The sequence below is a fragment of the Nothobranchius furzeri genome, chromosome 5, assembly GCF_043380555.1.
Source record: "Nothobranchius furzeri strain GRZ-AD chromosome 5, NfurGRZ-RIMD1, whole genome shotgun sequence".
NCBI classification, from domain to species: domain Eukaryota; kingdom Metazoa; phylum Chordata; class Actinopteri; order Cyprinodontiformes; family Nothobranchiidae; genus Nothobranchius; species Nothobranchius furzeri.
The window spans coordinates 8,753,724-8,765,006 of NC_091745.1; the positions used below are offsets into that span (position 1 = coordinate 8,753,724).

The window sequence follows — 11,283 nt, forward strand, 5'->3', positions numbered from 1 at the left end:
AGGCTACCATCAGTGACACATTATACCACCAGGGTCCCCAGCACCTGACGTGTCCGCCTGCTTAAGCCAGTACATGTGCAGACCCGTCTGACATTTTCTAGAGAGCATTTGGAGGATTGGGAGAATGTCGTGGTCTGATTAAACCAAACAGAACTTTTTAGTAAAAACTCTACTCATCGTGTTCGGAGGAGAAAGAATGCAGAGTTGCATCCAAAAGACGCCATACCTACTGTAAAGCATGGGGGTGGTAACATCATGTTTTGGTGCTGTTTTCCTGCAAAGGGACCAGGACGACTGATCTGTGTAAAGGAAAGAATGAATAGGGCCATCATGTATCATCAGATTCTGAGGGAAAAGCTCCATCCATCAGCAAGGGCCCTGAAGATGAAATGTGGCTGGGTCTTTCAGCATGACGATGATCCCAAACACACTGCTGAGTAACAAAGCAGAGGCTTCATAAGGAGCATGTCAAGGTCCTGGAGTGGCCTATCCATTCTCCAGATCTCAACCCCATAGAAAAGCTTTAGAGGGAGTTGGAAGTTCGTGTTGCCCAGCGACAGCCCCAAAACATCACTGCTCTAGAGATCTGCATGGAGGGATGGGCCAAAACACCAGCAACAGTGTGTAAACACCTCGAGAAGACTTACAGAAAACGTTTGACCTGCCAACAAACGGTAAATAAAGTATTGAGATGGACATTTGCTATTGACCAAATACTCATTTTCCACCATCATTTGCAAATATATTCATTAAAAATCAGACAATGTGATTTTCCGGATGGTTTTCACATTTTTCTCTCAAAGTTGAGGTAAATCTAAGATGAAAAGCCTCTCATCTTTTTAAGTGGGCAAATCTGCACAATTGGAGGCTGAATATACCTTTTTTGCCCCGTTGGAATCAGCAAAGGTTACCAGCAAAACAATCTTAGCAAATGAAATGAAATTCAACAGAAATAAGACACACAGAAGGCTGAATAGCATCCTCGCTTTAATAAATATTTCTTAAAGAGTGTGAAGAAACCTAAACACATGGAAGCAGACATTTGGAGTTTTATCGGTAGTTTCTGTCCACTGAACCAAGTCATCCTGATAAAATCATCCAGAATATGACTTTCCCATTCGGTCCATAATGCAACACACCAGGAAAATACTCCTCACTGGTTTGGTCATGAATCCAGTTTGGTCTCTGATTGAAATAACCTGAAGGAGTGGAGAAAAGGGTTGTTTATTATTGTAAAGTACCGTTAGCTTCTTTTTTTTTACTCTATTTCCAAAAGCAGAGTAACAAAATACAAAGAGTCCAGCTTACCAAATGAATCTATCTAATCACAAAAGCACTTTCTTGGATCTTGGCGTTTGTAAACTGAGGAGCAAAACGGATAAAAACTAAATCATCACGCAAGCAAGCTTCAGCTCTACTTTCATTAGGAGGTTCAAACTTACATCAACTCCTCTGGGGGACTGGACCGGCTCTAGTCCGTTAACACACAGCACTGAAAAAGGCCTCTCCTTAGTCGCTGAATGCTCCTCGAAACAAAGACTGAAGACTTTTGCAGGCAGGTAAACATCCCAGTCAGCTGGATGCTCCTCCGTTAGATCACTTACCATCCTGTAGGGAACCACCAAAGCAAACACGGCGTTTAAACACCACAGCATAACAAAACTGTAGTTACGGTGGAAAGTTCAAAAAGCAAACGTTATCAGAGCGCGTCCAAACCTGTCGATCAGCTGAGGCGTGATCAGATCGGCCGTGCCCGTTTGCTGATGATGCACCAGAAGAGCTGCAGCAACCTTCAGCTGATCTTTCAGCTGAAGGTTGATCTGGTGCAAAGACACATCCACAGAACGTCCATGAGATAAACACACTGTTACACGGTCAAAAACAACAACCTCTAGCCGACTTTTTAACCAGCTCGTCTCCGAACGAGTCACAGACTCTCATTTGCACTCACCTGGTGCACGACGTCAGGGGGCAACCTGGAGAGAATTCTGAGAGGGTATCCAAAATGAGCAATAATGTCTGAGATGTTCTTCGCCACACAAGGAGGGAGGCACGATGGCATCGGCGAAGCCTCCACCCATTTGGAGTAGTAATCAGTCACAGTTAATATGTACTTGTGTCCGTTCAGCGTCTGCGGCATCGGTCCTCTGATGTCCAAGCCCAGCCACTGCCATGGCTCTTTCACCTGCAACCACGATGTCTTGTCATGTCCCTCTCACCTTTACTAAATCTGTCCAACCGTGAGTGATCAATAAAACTTATGCAACTACCTCTATAGTATGTTCAGCATCTTCACAGTCTGTCTGCGAAACCTGGGAAGGAATTAAATAAAGGAAATCAGAACAAAAACACCCAGAACAATGACTAAATAATTCACTCTATTAAATTCAGACTGCTTACACTAAAATCGTCATCTGGAGCCCACTGAATAGTCTGCTGATGAATATGACAGAAAAAATGGATTATTATCAGAGTAAAAGCTTGGTTTAGTGTCAAACCTCATTTCATATGCTACCCTCAACGGGAATCTCCAGATCCTGGAGATGACTAACCTTCCTAAAGGAGGAGTGATAAATAAACAGTCTCATGTTAGACAGCCTACATGTGGTGTGCAGTAATCTCCATGAAAGAAGTGAGGAAACGACTGGATCTTCATCAGCCTCTCATCAACGATGATTCTCCATTTCTCTGTCTTCTGCTGGTCTTGGTCTCTGAACACAAACACATTTAAAAGGTAATAATCAGCAAGACAGAAACGCATTTTCCTACAAAAGTTATTTTGAATTGGACGAATGTCCTAACAGATCTACATTTTTTGTTATTTTAGGTTAATTAAATTAAAATGCACAGTACTAAATGTCCACAATACACAACTGACAATGCGAAGGCTAAAGAAAAATCGGATGATTTTGTGTCGTTACATACCCCGAGGGTTCCTCCCCTGTCTGATCGGGTTCTCTGTTCTCAGAGGTTAGAGGAGGGAACTGAGCGGTCTCTTTCTCTCCAGCTTTAGCACCAGGAGCCTGAATGTGTACCAGAGTAAACCAAAACAACAATAAAATGATTGTTAGTCATGGACTGATTACAGTTGTAATAAGTAGTAGAAAAGTACCATAAGAACAAGTGAATATGTTAAATTTAAACAGCCCAAGTTCTCACCTTGGCTTTCTTACATCTTTGGTTGCTAAAGGCCTGAAAATAAAGTATGAACTGATGAAGAAGCTTTGTTAAACAAGCACAAGTAAATATTCTAGGGTGTCACTGAAACAGTGAAACCAGAAGGAGAACATTACCTTTTTACTTTGCATGTTCTCACAGGATGTAAATATGGTGGGAACGGCATCTTCTCTAAGAGTCACGTGTTTTCCAGTTCTGTCGATGCATTGTTCCTCAAAATGATTGCTGCACAGCACAGAGAAGCGAGTCGGAGTCCAGTCGTCCCACTTCATGTTCGAGAGCCATTTTTTAAGTTTTCTGGGACTGCACAGGGGGAACCTGGAAGAGAACAAATCTCATTCAGATGTGAGACATCCATCCACCGTCTGTGTCCATGCAGGGCCGAGGGGCGCTGGTGCTGCCTATCTCCAGCAATCTCTGGGCAAACAGGCGGGTACACCCTGGACATGTTGCCAGTCCATCGCAGGGCACCACACACACACACACACACACACACACACACACACACACACACACACACACACACACACACACACACACACACACACACACACACACACACCTAGGGACAGTTTAGAGAAACCAGCCAACCTGACAGTCATGTTTTTGGACTGTGGAAGGAAGCCGGAGTACCCGGAGAGAACCCACGCGTGCACAGGGAGAACATGCAAACTCCACGCAGAAAGACCCCAGGTTGGGATTTCAACCCAGGACCTTTTTGCTGCAGGGCAACAGCGCTGACCACTGTGAAATTGCATTCTGATAGATAACACAGGGGTCCGTGAGTATTTATGAAAGAGGATGTGGCTGTATGGTTTTTATCTAGCACAATACTTTTTATTTGCTTCAAATTAAATTTACCCCTCTGGTAATCTGGCTAATGCAGAGAGTCGATTATGTAAACATGAAGATGAAACACATCCGCTCATGGGTGGGGAGGTTTTACAAGTAATAGTGACTCCAGAATGCTATCTGTTGTTTATGGAATAGATTATTTTCTGCCAGCTAGCTGTCTGTTATTCGTCGTTAACAATAAAAATGTAACTAAGCACTTACTTGAAGAACTTAACCTCCGAATCGCTTGAGTACTCGCAGTTGTATGCACACTTATATCGGCCCATTTATTACAGTTCCGATCAAATCACGAACAAATAAAACTAATGTGTCGCTAACGCTAATGCTAATACGGCTAGAAGAGGGAATTAAATTAACATCCGGTTAGTTTTTTCAAAATAAGAGCCACACTGCAACTTTTCTACGTAAGCAAAACGGTTACTACTCATTTGATTTTTAACGTGTAATTATTTTGTGCAAAAGTTCAGGAGAGTACAAAATCCTCAAGCGTGCAAGCAACTGTTTCAGTTTTTAACATAAAGGATGTCATAATTTGACATCTGTTTCTCATAGAGATTTTTCCTTGGGTTTTCATAATTTTTCATTGACTAAACTTTTGGCAAACAAGAAAACTTTTTTGTTTGTACAAATGGAGCAAATCACAAATAGAACCAGTTATGAAGGAAAACGTACAAGAAAAATAACACCGGTTTGTCACCGGTTCTGTTCATTACCTTTATGGACAGAATTTCTAGGCGCAGCCGTGGTGTGGAGTGTGTCGAGTTTGGTGGCAGGAGAATCTCGTCTCTGCTTTCTGCGGATGATGTGGTCCTCCTAGCGTCATCCAGCTCTGACCTTCAGCTCTTGCTGGGTAGGTTCGCGGCCGAGCGTGAAGCGGCTGGAATGAGGATCAGCACCTCCGAATCTGAGACCATGGTTCTCGACCGGAAAAGGGTGGCTTACCAACTCCGGGTCGGGGGAGAGGTCCTACCTCAAGTGGAGGAGTTTAAGTATCTCTGGGTCTTGTTCACGAGTGAGGTAGAAGGGATCGTGAGATCGACAGGCGGATGGGTTCGGCGTCTGCAGTGATGCGGACGCTGAGCCGATCTGTCGTGGTGAAGAGGGAGCTGAGCCAGAAAGCCAGGCTCTCAATTTACCGGTCGATCTACGTCCCAATCCTCACCTATGGTCATGAGCTTTGGGTAATGACCGAAAGAACGAGATCGCGGATACAAGCGGCCGAAATGAGTTTCCTCCGTAGGGTGGCCGGACTCAGCCTTATGGGCCATTCCCATCTGTACCGGGTCGGCCCGGGCCGGGCAGCGTAGGTTGTTTACATATCTGGGTGGCCTGGTATTTTTCCGGGCCAACCAAGGCTCATTCTCAGCCCTCTTCTCGAGGGGGTCTGCTTCAGGCCGACCAGGGCCAACACACCCACTGCTGACAGCAAATTCCCACCTTCCATTAGAGCAAGCTTCTGATTGGTGGGTAGAATCAGCCCACATGTGCTTAAGACAAGGATGTGTGGAATCAACCGGGCCAGGCTGGGGCCGACTGGGGCTACCCGGCCCGGGCCGACCCGGTACAGATGGGAATGGCCGATTAGAGATAGGGTGAGGAGCTCGGACATTCGGGAGGGACTCGGAGTAGAACCGCTGCTCCTCCGGATCGAAAGGAGTCAGTTGAGGTGGTTTGGGCATCTGGTCAGGATGCCTCCTGGATGCGTGGGGAGGTGTTTCGGGCATGTCCTACCGGCAGGAGGCCCCCGGGTCGACCCAGGACACGTTGGAGAGGTTACATCTCCAATCTGGTCCGGGAACGCCTTGGGGTTCTGCCGGAGGAGCAGGTGGAGGTGGCCGGGGAGAGGACGGACTGGAGCTCCTTAGTTGGGGTGCTGACCCCGCGACCTGGACCCGGATAAGCGGAGGAAGACGACGACAATAATAAAATAAAAGGCGCTTATAGGATTATGTGTTTTTGTTTAATTTTTTAAGATTTACAACGTTGATGAAACAAAAGGACATCCCTCGTGAAAACCACGAACGTGACTCGTGTTTTGATGTATTTGCATCTTTAGGTGAAAATGTAAGAAATGTTTTGTTGCCCTACTGATTTTATTCAATCCTATATATGTGAATACTTTAGAAAGCCAGAATTTGTTTTTGTTCACAGGATAATTTTATTCAACATTGTAAAAGAAACCAAAATAAATGTATCTATTCATAAGAGACAAAATAGTCCAAACACAAGTGAACAAATATACATTTATTTTCAGGCTGGATCACAGAGAGTACAATGTGATCATGTAATCTGACCATTTACAAATACTGTTGTTTAAGAAATAAGTGAAAAGTAACAAGTGGTTAAACAAATCAATGAATCAGTTCAGCTCCTTTTTGTTTTCCACGCGACTCTCCACTCATCCCAGTCCAGCAGAGTTCGCTTTGTGTCCCATCCTGCTGCTTCAACACCTAGAAAACAGATATAAGAAAATAAAAAAAATCACCATTTATTATTAAAATAACATATTTGATTGAGTTTGGTTGTGGGTCTAAACTGCTTTCCTGGGATCACCTTTCAGAAATGGATTGAACTTTTCATCCATCAGCCTGTGACTCTCATGCACCATCTCCCAGAAACCTTTAATAAAATGCAAACCAGTGACATGAAACACTTAAACAAATGTCCTATGTAAATGAAATGCAGTAGAGACTTACCATGCTGCTTTGGTTTTATATTTGTAGTTTGTTTGGACACAGGACAGCTCAACATATCGCTAACCCACACAGCCTGGCACACTGCTCTGATTTCATCATGCACTGACGCTTCTGCTCCCAAGCAAACACAAACACAGCCTACAAGGAAAAGCAAACAGGCTTTGAAGGTACTGAATACATCTGATCAAGCAGCAGTTCTTTGAAGGAAGGCGAGATACCGTTTCTGATTCCTAACAGGAACGGCAGACTGTTTCCCTTTAAGGCCAGCTTCAGTTCTTCTGGGCTACAAAATGGGAAACGTGACAGAAAACGATGTCCAGCCTTAAATGTGTGCAACTACAAACATTAAACACATCGTCACCTCTGAACGACATCCTGTAACCTCACTCCGAGCTTGATTGAAGTGGTTTTTCTCCACTCTGAAACGTGACGAGACACAAACAGTCTAAACGTGTAAACACTAGTCAGTCATCTCGTGTCAAAACATGCTCAGTCCCATACGGAAGAAAACGGGTTCCCTCCGATTGGCCTCAAGTGGACTCAGAATTCTTTTGTCCGTCAGGTACTGCTGCAACACAATGGAAATCCGTGCTTCATTGAAGGTTTCCATGACAACCGAGCGCACAGCTTTGTAGTTGGAAAAGAGATGAAGGATGGTGAAGAGGAAGAAGAGGCTGAGAGTCAGTCTGAGGAAGGAAAATGGATATAAGATGCATATTTTGAATGCATGCGTGTGTGAGATTATCTGCTGATAGGTATAAACAGCACTTACCCTGGATTATCTGTGACGAGAGGGATGAGTATCAAACTGACCAGCAGTCCAGCCAAATTCACCAACGTCTCCTGTAGACAGTAAATACCAGAAACACTAGTATTTATAAGTTGTATCAACATTACACATTTCTCACGGTAGAACAGGACAGTGTATAAATCAGGCACTGGCTCAGGAGCCATTCACAGCCTTTAAAAGATACCCAACTGAAATGAGCAAATGAACGTTAACGTAACCGAAGATGATGCTTCCTGAAGAAGCATTTGGAAATAAAGTCATGGCTTTTAATGATTAGATGGGTAGCAGTGCAGCATCTTTTAATCAAAAACTAATAATGCAAGTGTGAAGGTAACGGTACGCCCCGGTCTTCTTTGTGGGAAGGAGAAAAGAATAATTGCTAAAGGCGTTTCCCAAAATGTTTTCCTGGCAGCTTGTCCCCCCCCCCCCCCCCCCCAAAAGCTGTGATCCTTCTATGGATAAGCAATCAGTTCTCTACATGCTGTCAAAGAAGTAAAATAGGATTATTCTCTGTCAGTGCGCCCCAGGGCAGCTGTGGCTACATCATAGCTCCTCCTTACCAGCATGTGAATGGGTGAATGACGGACTGTGTTGTGAAGAGCCTGGGGGGGGGGGGGGGGGGGGGGGGGGTGTAGAACCCTAAGAAGGCGCTATCCAAATACAGGCTATTTACCATTTATGTTTGATTTAATAAAGATAAACAACAAAATGCATCTATGATTTATTTCATTATGTGACCCCTCTTTACGAAGTGTCATCTCAATTTCATTTCCTTATTTTGGATAAAAAGCTCCAATTTTCCTCCACGAGGTCTATTTGAAGTACAGCAAACTGAAAACATGACGTAAACTATCAGATCAGAGTGCACATAGCAGAGCGCCCGTATCTCGTTAAAGCTGTGTTCAAGGTTATAAACGGGAATCCAACACGCAAAGAACAAACACTCAGTGTAATAAAGTCTTATTTACTGTGGGAACGGTAATAAATTAAAGTCACACTTTATTGCCAAGGGAGTTGGTTCTTGGTGTGTTTGAACTCTTTATTTAGTCACACGGTTAACCACCTACAGATAGCAGTTACCTGACTCCCATCTTTAGCAGAGATGTCAGCCATGTTGTCCCTGCGAGCCTGATGAACAGTTAGAGCAGCTCTGGTTGCACCACCTGCCACACCAACGATGGACTGGAGAAGTGCACAAACAGATATGGTACAACCACAAAGGTCTGGTAATAGCCTTCACACAGTGATGACTCCATCAGCAGTCCCCAACAAAGCCAACATGAGACCACCTCCTCAGCTCAGCGTTGCTTTGTCATGATTCAGAACGGAAGACGCCTCTTGGATGAAAAACCTCTACAAGGTAACAAGAGCTGTCTATTTAAAACACTAAAGATTGCTCCGAAAAAGGTTCATTTTCATTTAATAGACAAGATGGTGCAGTTCACTCTGATTCCCTGTGATGAGTCACCCTTTACCACATGTGCTCAGCCTTGTAGAGGAGCTCACAGAGCCAGAAGGATCTTAAATCAGGACCTCGGGTTCAGTTACGTTGAATGCTCTTGGGCGGTTGGGCTAAACCCAGTAAGGCATTACATTAGGACATGAAATAACCAACAATTCTGGTTCAGAAGGTTCAGGGTTAACTAAACAGAAAAATATTACTAGGGACAACGTCAGGAAGGCTACTCACTTCAGCTATCATTTTTTTCCTGAATCTTGAATAATAAATACAAAATATAGCTGGATTTTGCATTGCAACTTTTCTTTAAAGGGGTCGTCAACCCTGCCTCATACTCCTCCTTCACCCACATATCAGTGACAGTGTGTATTTTTCCTGGTGATGGGGGCAGTAGACACCTAAATTGTTGCAAGCAAGCTGTGTTTTTGTGTTGGAGTAAAACCTTTCCAATGGATGCCCATTAGGGTCAAAAAGCCCCGGGGAGTGCAACCTTCAGCAAAATGACAAGCACATCAGGCTCCCCTTTTATCAGTGGCAATGAGTGAAGAGGTAAATGTGTAAAACAACGTTTATGAATGGCAAAAGTTTTGTAACCATTTGTTACAAATCAGTAATGCATTTTGTCCTGAAGCTGAAGGGCTCCCGTAGAAGCAAACATGGCGTCAAATATGACGTCGCCCAGAGACTTTGACCCGCTCCCATGTATTTCAGACCAGATTTTTATGGTTATATGTTAAGAAGCTGCCAATATTTTTCAACAACTGGGAATCAAATTCCCAATTAAATGCTGGCGCTACAATGGAGCATGGCTAGCAGGTCGGTCTACATTTCCAGGCTATAAAGTTTTTGTAAACAAAGAACATTTTTGATCAAAAAAACTAAATGACTCATATTAAGTTTAATGTTTAAACCAATCATTTCAAAACATTTTGAGTCGTTAAGCCAAAATATCTGAACCTAAACAATTTTGCAAGAGATGAGATTAGTTTTGTTTTTACCTTGAATATCCCTGCAGTGCACACTATTAAAGTGAAGAAGGCAGGAAAATAAGGAGCCAATATTTCCATGAACATTGCAATGTCATTGAGAACATCAGCAAACAGTCTGGAGAGAAATATAAATAAAAGAACGATCAGTTAACACTCATTTAAAATACAGGATCATGAAGATTTAACTGTGTTACGTACCTCCACTTTTTGGCCTCTGAGTCAAGTTTACTTCTGGAATAAAGACAAAGAATGTCATCTTCAAAGGAAATTTTCATCACTAAGTTAAACCAAAGCAGGACTCTGGACGCACCCTTTTCTCCAAGCAAAGAGAATTCTTCCCAGCATTCCAGTTCCATCTGCAGACAAAACATTTGTTCGAAAATAGCTCAAATCCAGGTAATAATAATGCATGTTGTAATACAATCCTCCGGTATTTATTTAACAGTCCCACCTCTTAATAGCCAGGTAATCGTGGCTCCAGCTACAGTGGCTGCTTGGTTTCCCACACCAACGCCTTTCAGGGAAGCCTGAGTGGCCAGGGTTCCTGACAGAGAGCTGGAGAACGCCTGAAAGGACGCGATTGTAAACTCAGAGTGATAGATCAGAATAATCAGTCTTTTGATGTTTAGTGTACCTGTACAGTGTCCCAAAACTGGTACTGCAGGTAGTCATCACTGACACTCTCTGGGTAGCCTTGAGGCAGAAAGACACTCTGGGGAAAAACGGTTAAAACTTCACAATGCTTGACAAGTCAGCTCAGACACAAAGGTATCTATTAAGTCCTTACTTTAAAAAGTCCAACTACAGAATTGGCTCCTGATTCCCCTTCAGTCCCATCCTTCTTCCTCTCCAACTCTCCATCCCTCTCTATGTACTTCCAGAATTGTGCACTGCCATATCTCTCTGTAGCCAGAACCACACCAACGGGTGTCTCCATTTCTAGCCGATAGAAGAACGTCAGATGAATGCTAAACAACTTCGCGAAGCTGAAATCTCTTACAAACTGAAAATGTGTAAGTTAAATATCATTTCAGAAACATTCATGATGTTTTGATTCACAGTCGACGTGTAATTCTCTGTGGCTGTTTGTCCTCCTGTGCAGTTTCCGGGTTTGTTCCCGCCCTCGCTGTTTCTCGAGTTGTCATTGGTGGAAGGAGATAAAGGCGGGGCTTAACAGAAGACAAGCATGAATCTCTGCCAATCAGACCATCAAAATGATAGAAAAAAGAATCTGAGAGACTGTTTACACGTTTACACAATTTTATTTCAGTTAAATTGACATTTTTTTTGTTTAAATTATTAATTTAACTGAATAAA

At 43.4% G+C, this 11,283-nt stretch overlaps 2 protein-coding genes across 3 annotated transcripts; both read right to left on the bottom strand.

The window, feature by feature from the left end:
- Nucleotides 1-967: 967 nt before the first annotated feature.
- On the bottom strand, nt 968-4,387 carry zgc:153292 (uncharacterized). 2 transcript variants are annotated; one of them, XM_015948763.3, is made up of 12 exons: nt 4,234-4,387; nt 3,294-3,495; nt 3,160-3,192; nt 2,926-3,023; nt 2,603-2,711; nt 2,401-2,433; nt 2,271-2,312; nt 1,952-2,185; nt 1,717-1,820; nt 1,443-1,608; nt 1,309-1,362; nt 968-1,199 (listed from the first exon to the last, which is right to left on the bottom strand). In XM_015948763.3, the coding sequence occupies exons 1-11, from the start codon at nt 4,296-4,298 to the stop codon at nt 1,318-1,320; spliced, it is 1,131 nt and encodes a 376-aa protein (XP_015804249.1). In that variant the 5' UTR covers nt 4,299-4,387; the 3' UTR covers nt 968-1,199; nt 1,309-1,317. The 2 variants fall into 2 exon arrangements, with proteins under 2 accessions (XP_015804249.1, XP_015804248.1); XM_015948762.3 differs by having other exon boundaries at nt 2,401-2,436.
- Nucleotides 4,388-6,261: 1,874 nt separating this feature from the next.
- Nucleotides 6,262-11,061, bottom strand: rusf1 (RUS family member 1). Its single transcript, XM_015948765.3, has 14 exons — nt 10,754-11,061; nt 10,601-10,678; nt 10,418-10,532; nt 10,277-10,322; nt 10,165-10,197; nt 9,976-10,081; nt 8,599-8,700; nt 7,501-7,571; nt 7,230-7,414; nt 7,090-7,147; nt 6,947-7,011; nt 6,729-6,866; nt 6,586-6,651; nt 6,262-6,482 (listed from the first exon to the last, which is right to left on the bottom strand). Exons 1-14 carry the CDS (start codon nt 10,901-10,903, stop codon nt 6,397-6,399), a joined length of 1,299 nt encoding a protein of 432 aa, XP_015804251.3. The 5' UTR covers nt 10,904-11,061; the 3' UTR covers nt 6,262-6,396.
- Between the last annotated feature and the right edge of the window lie 222 nt (nt 11,062-11,283).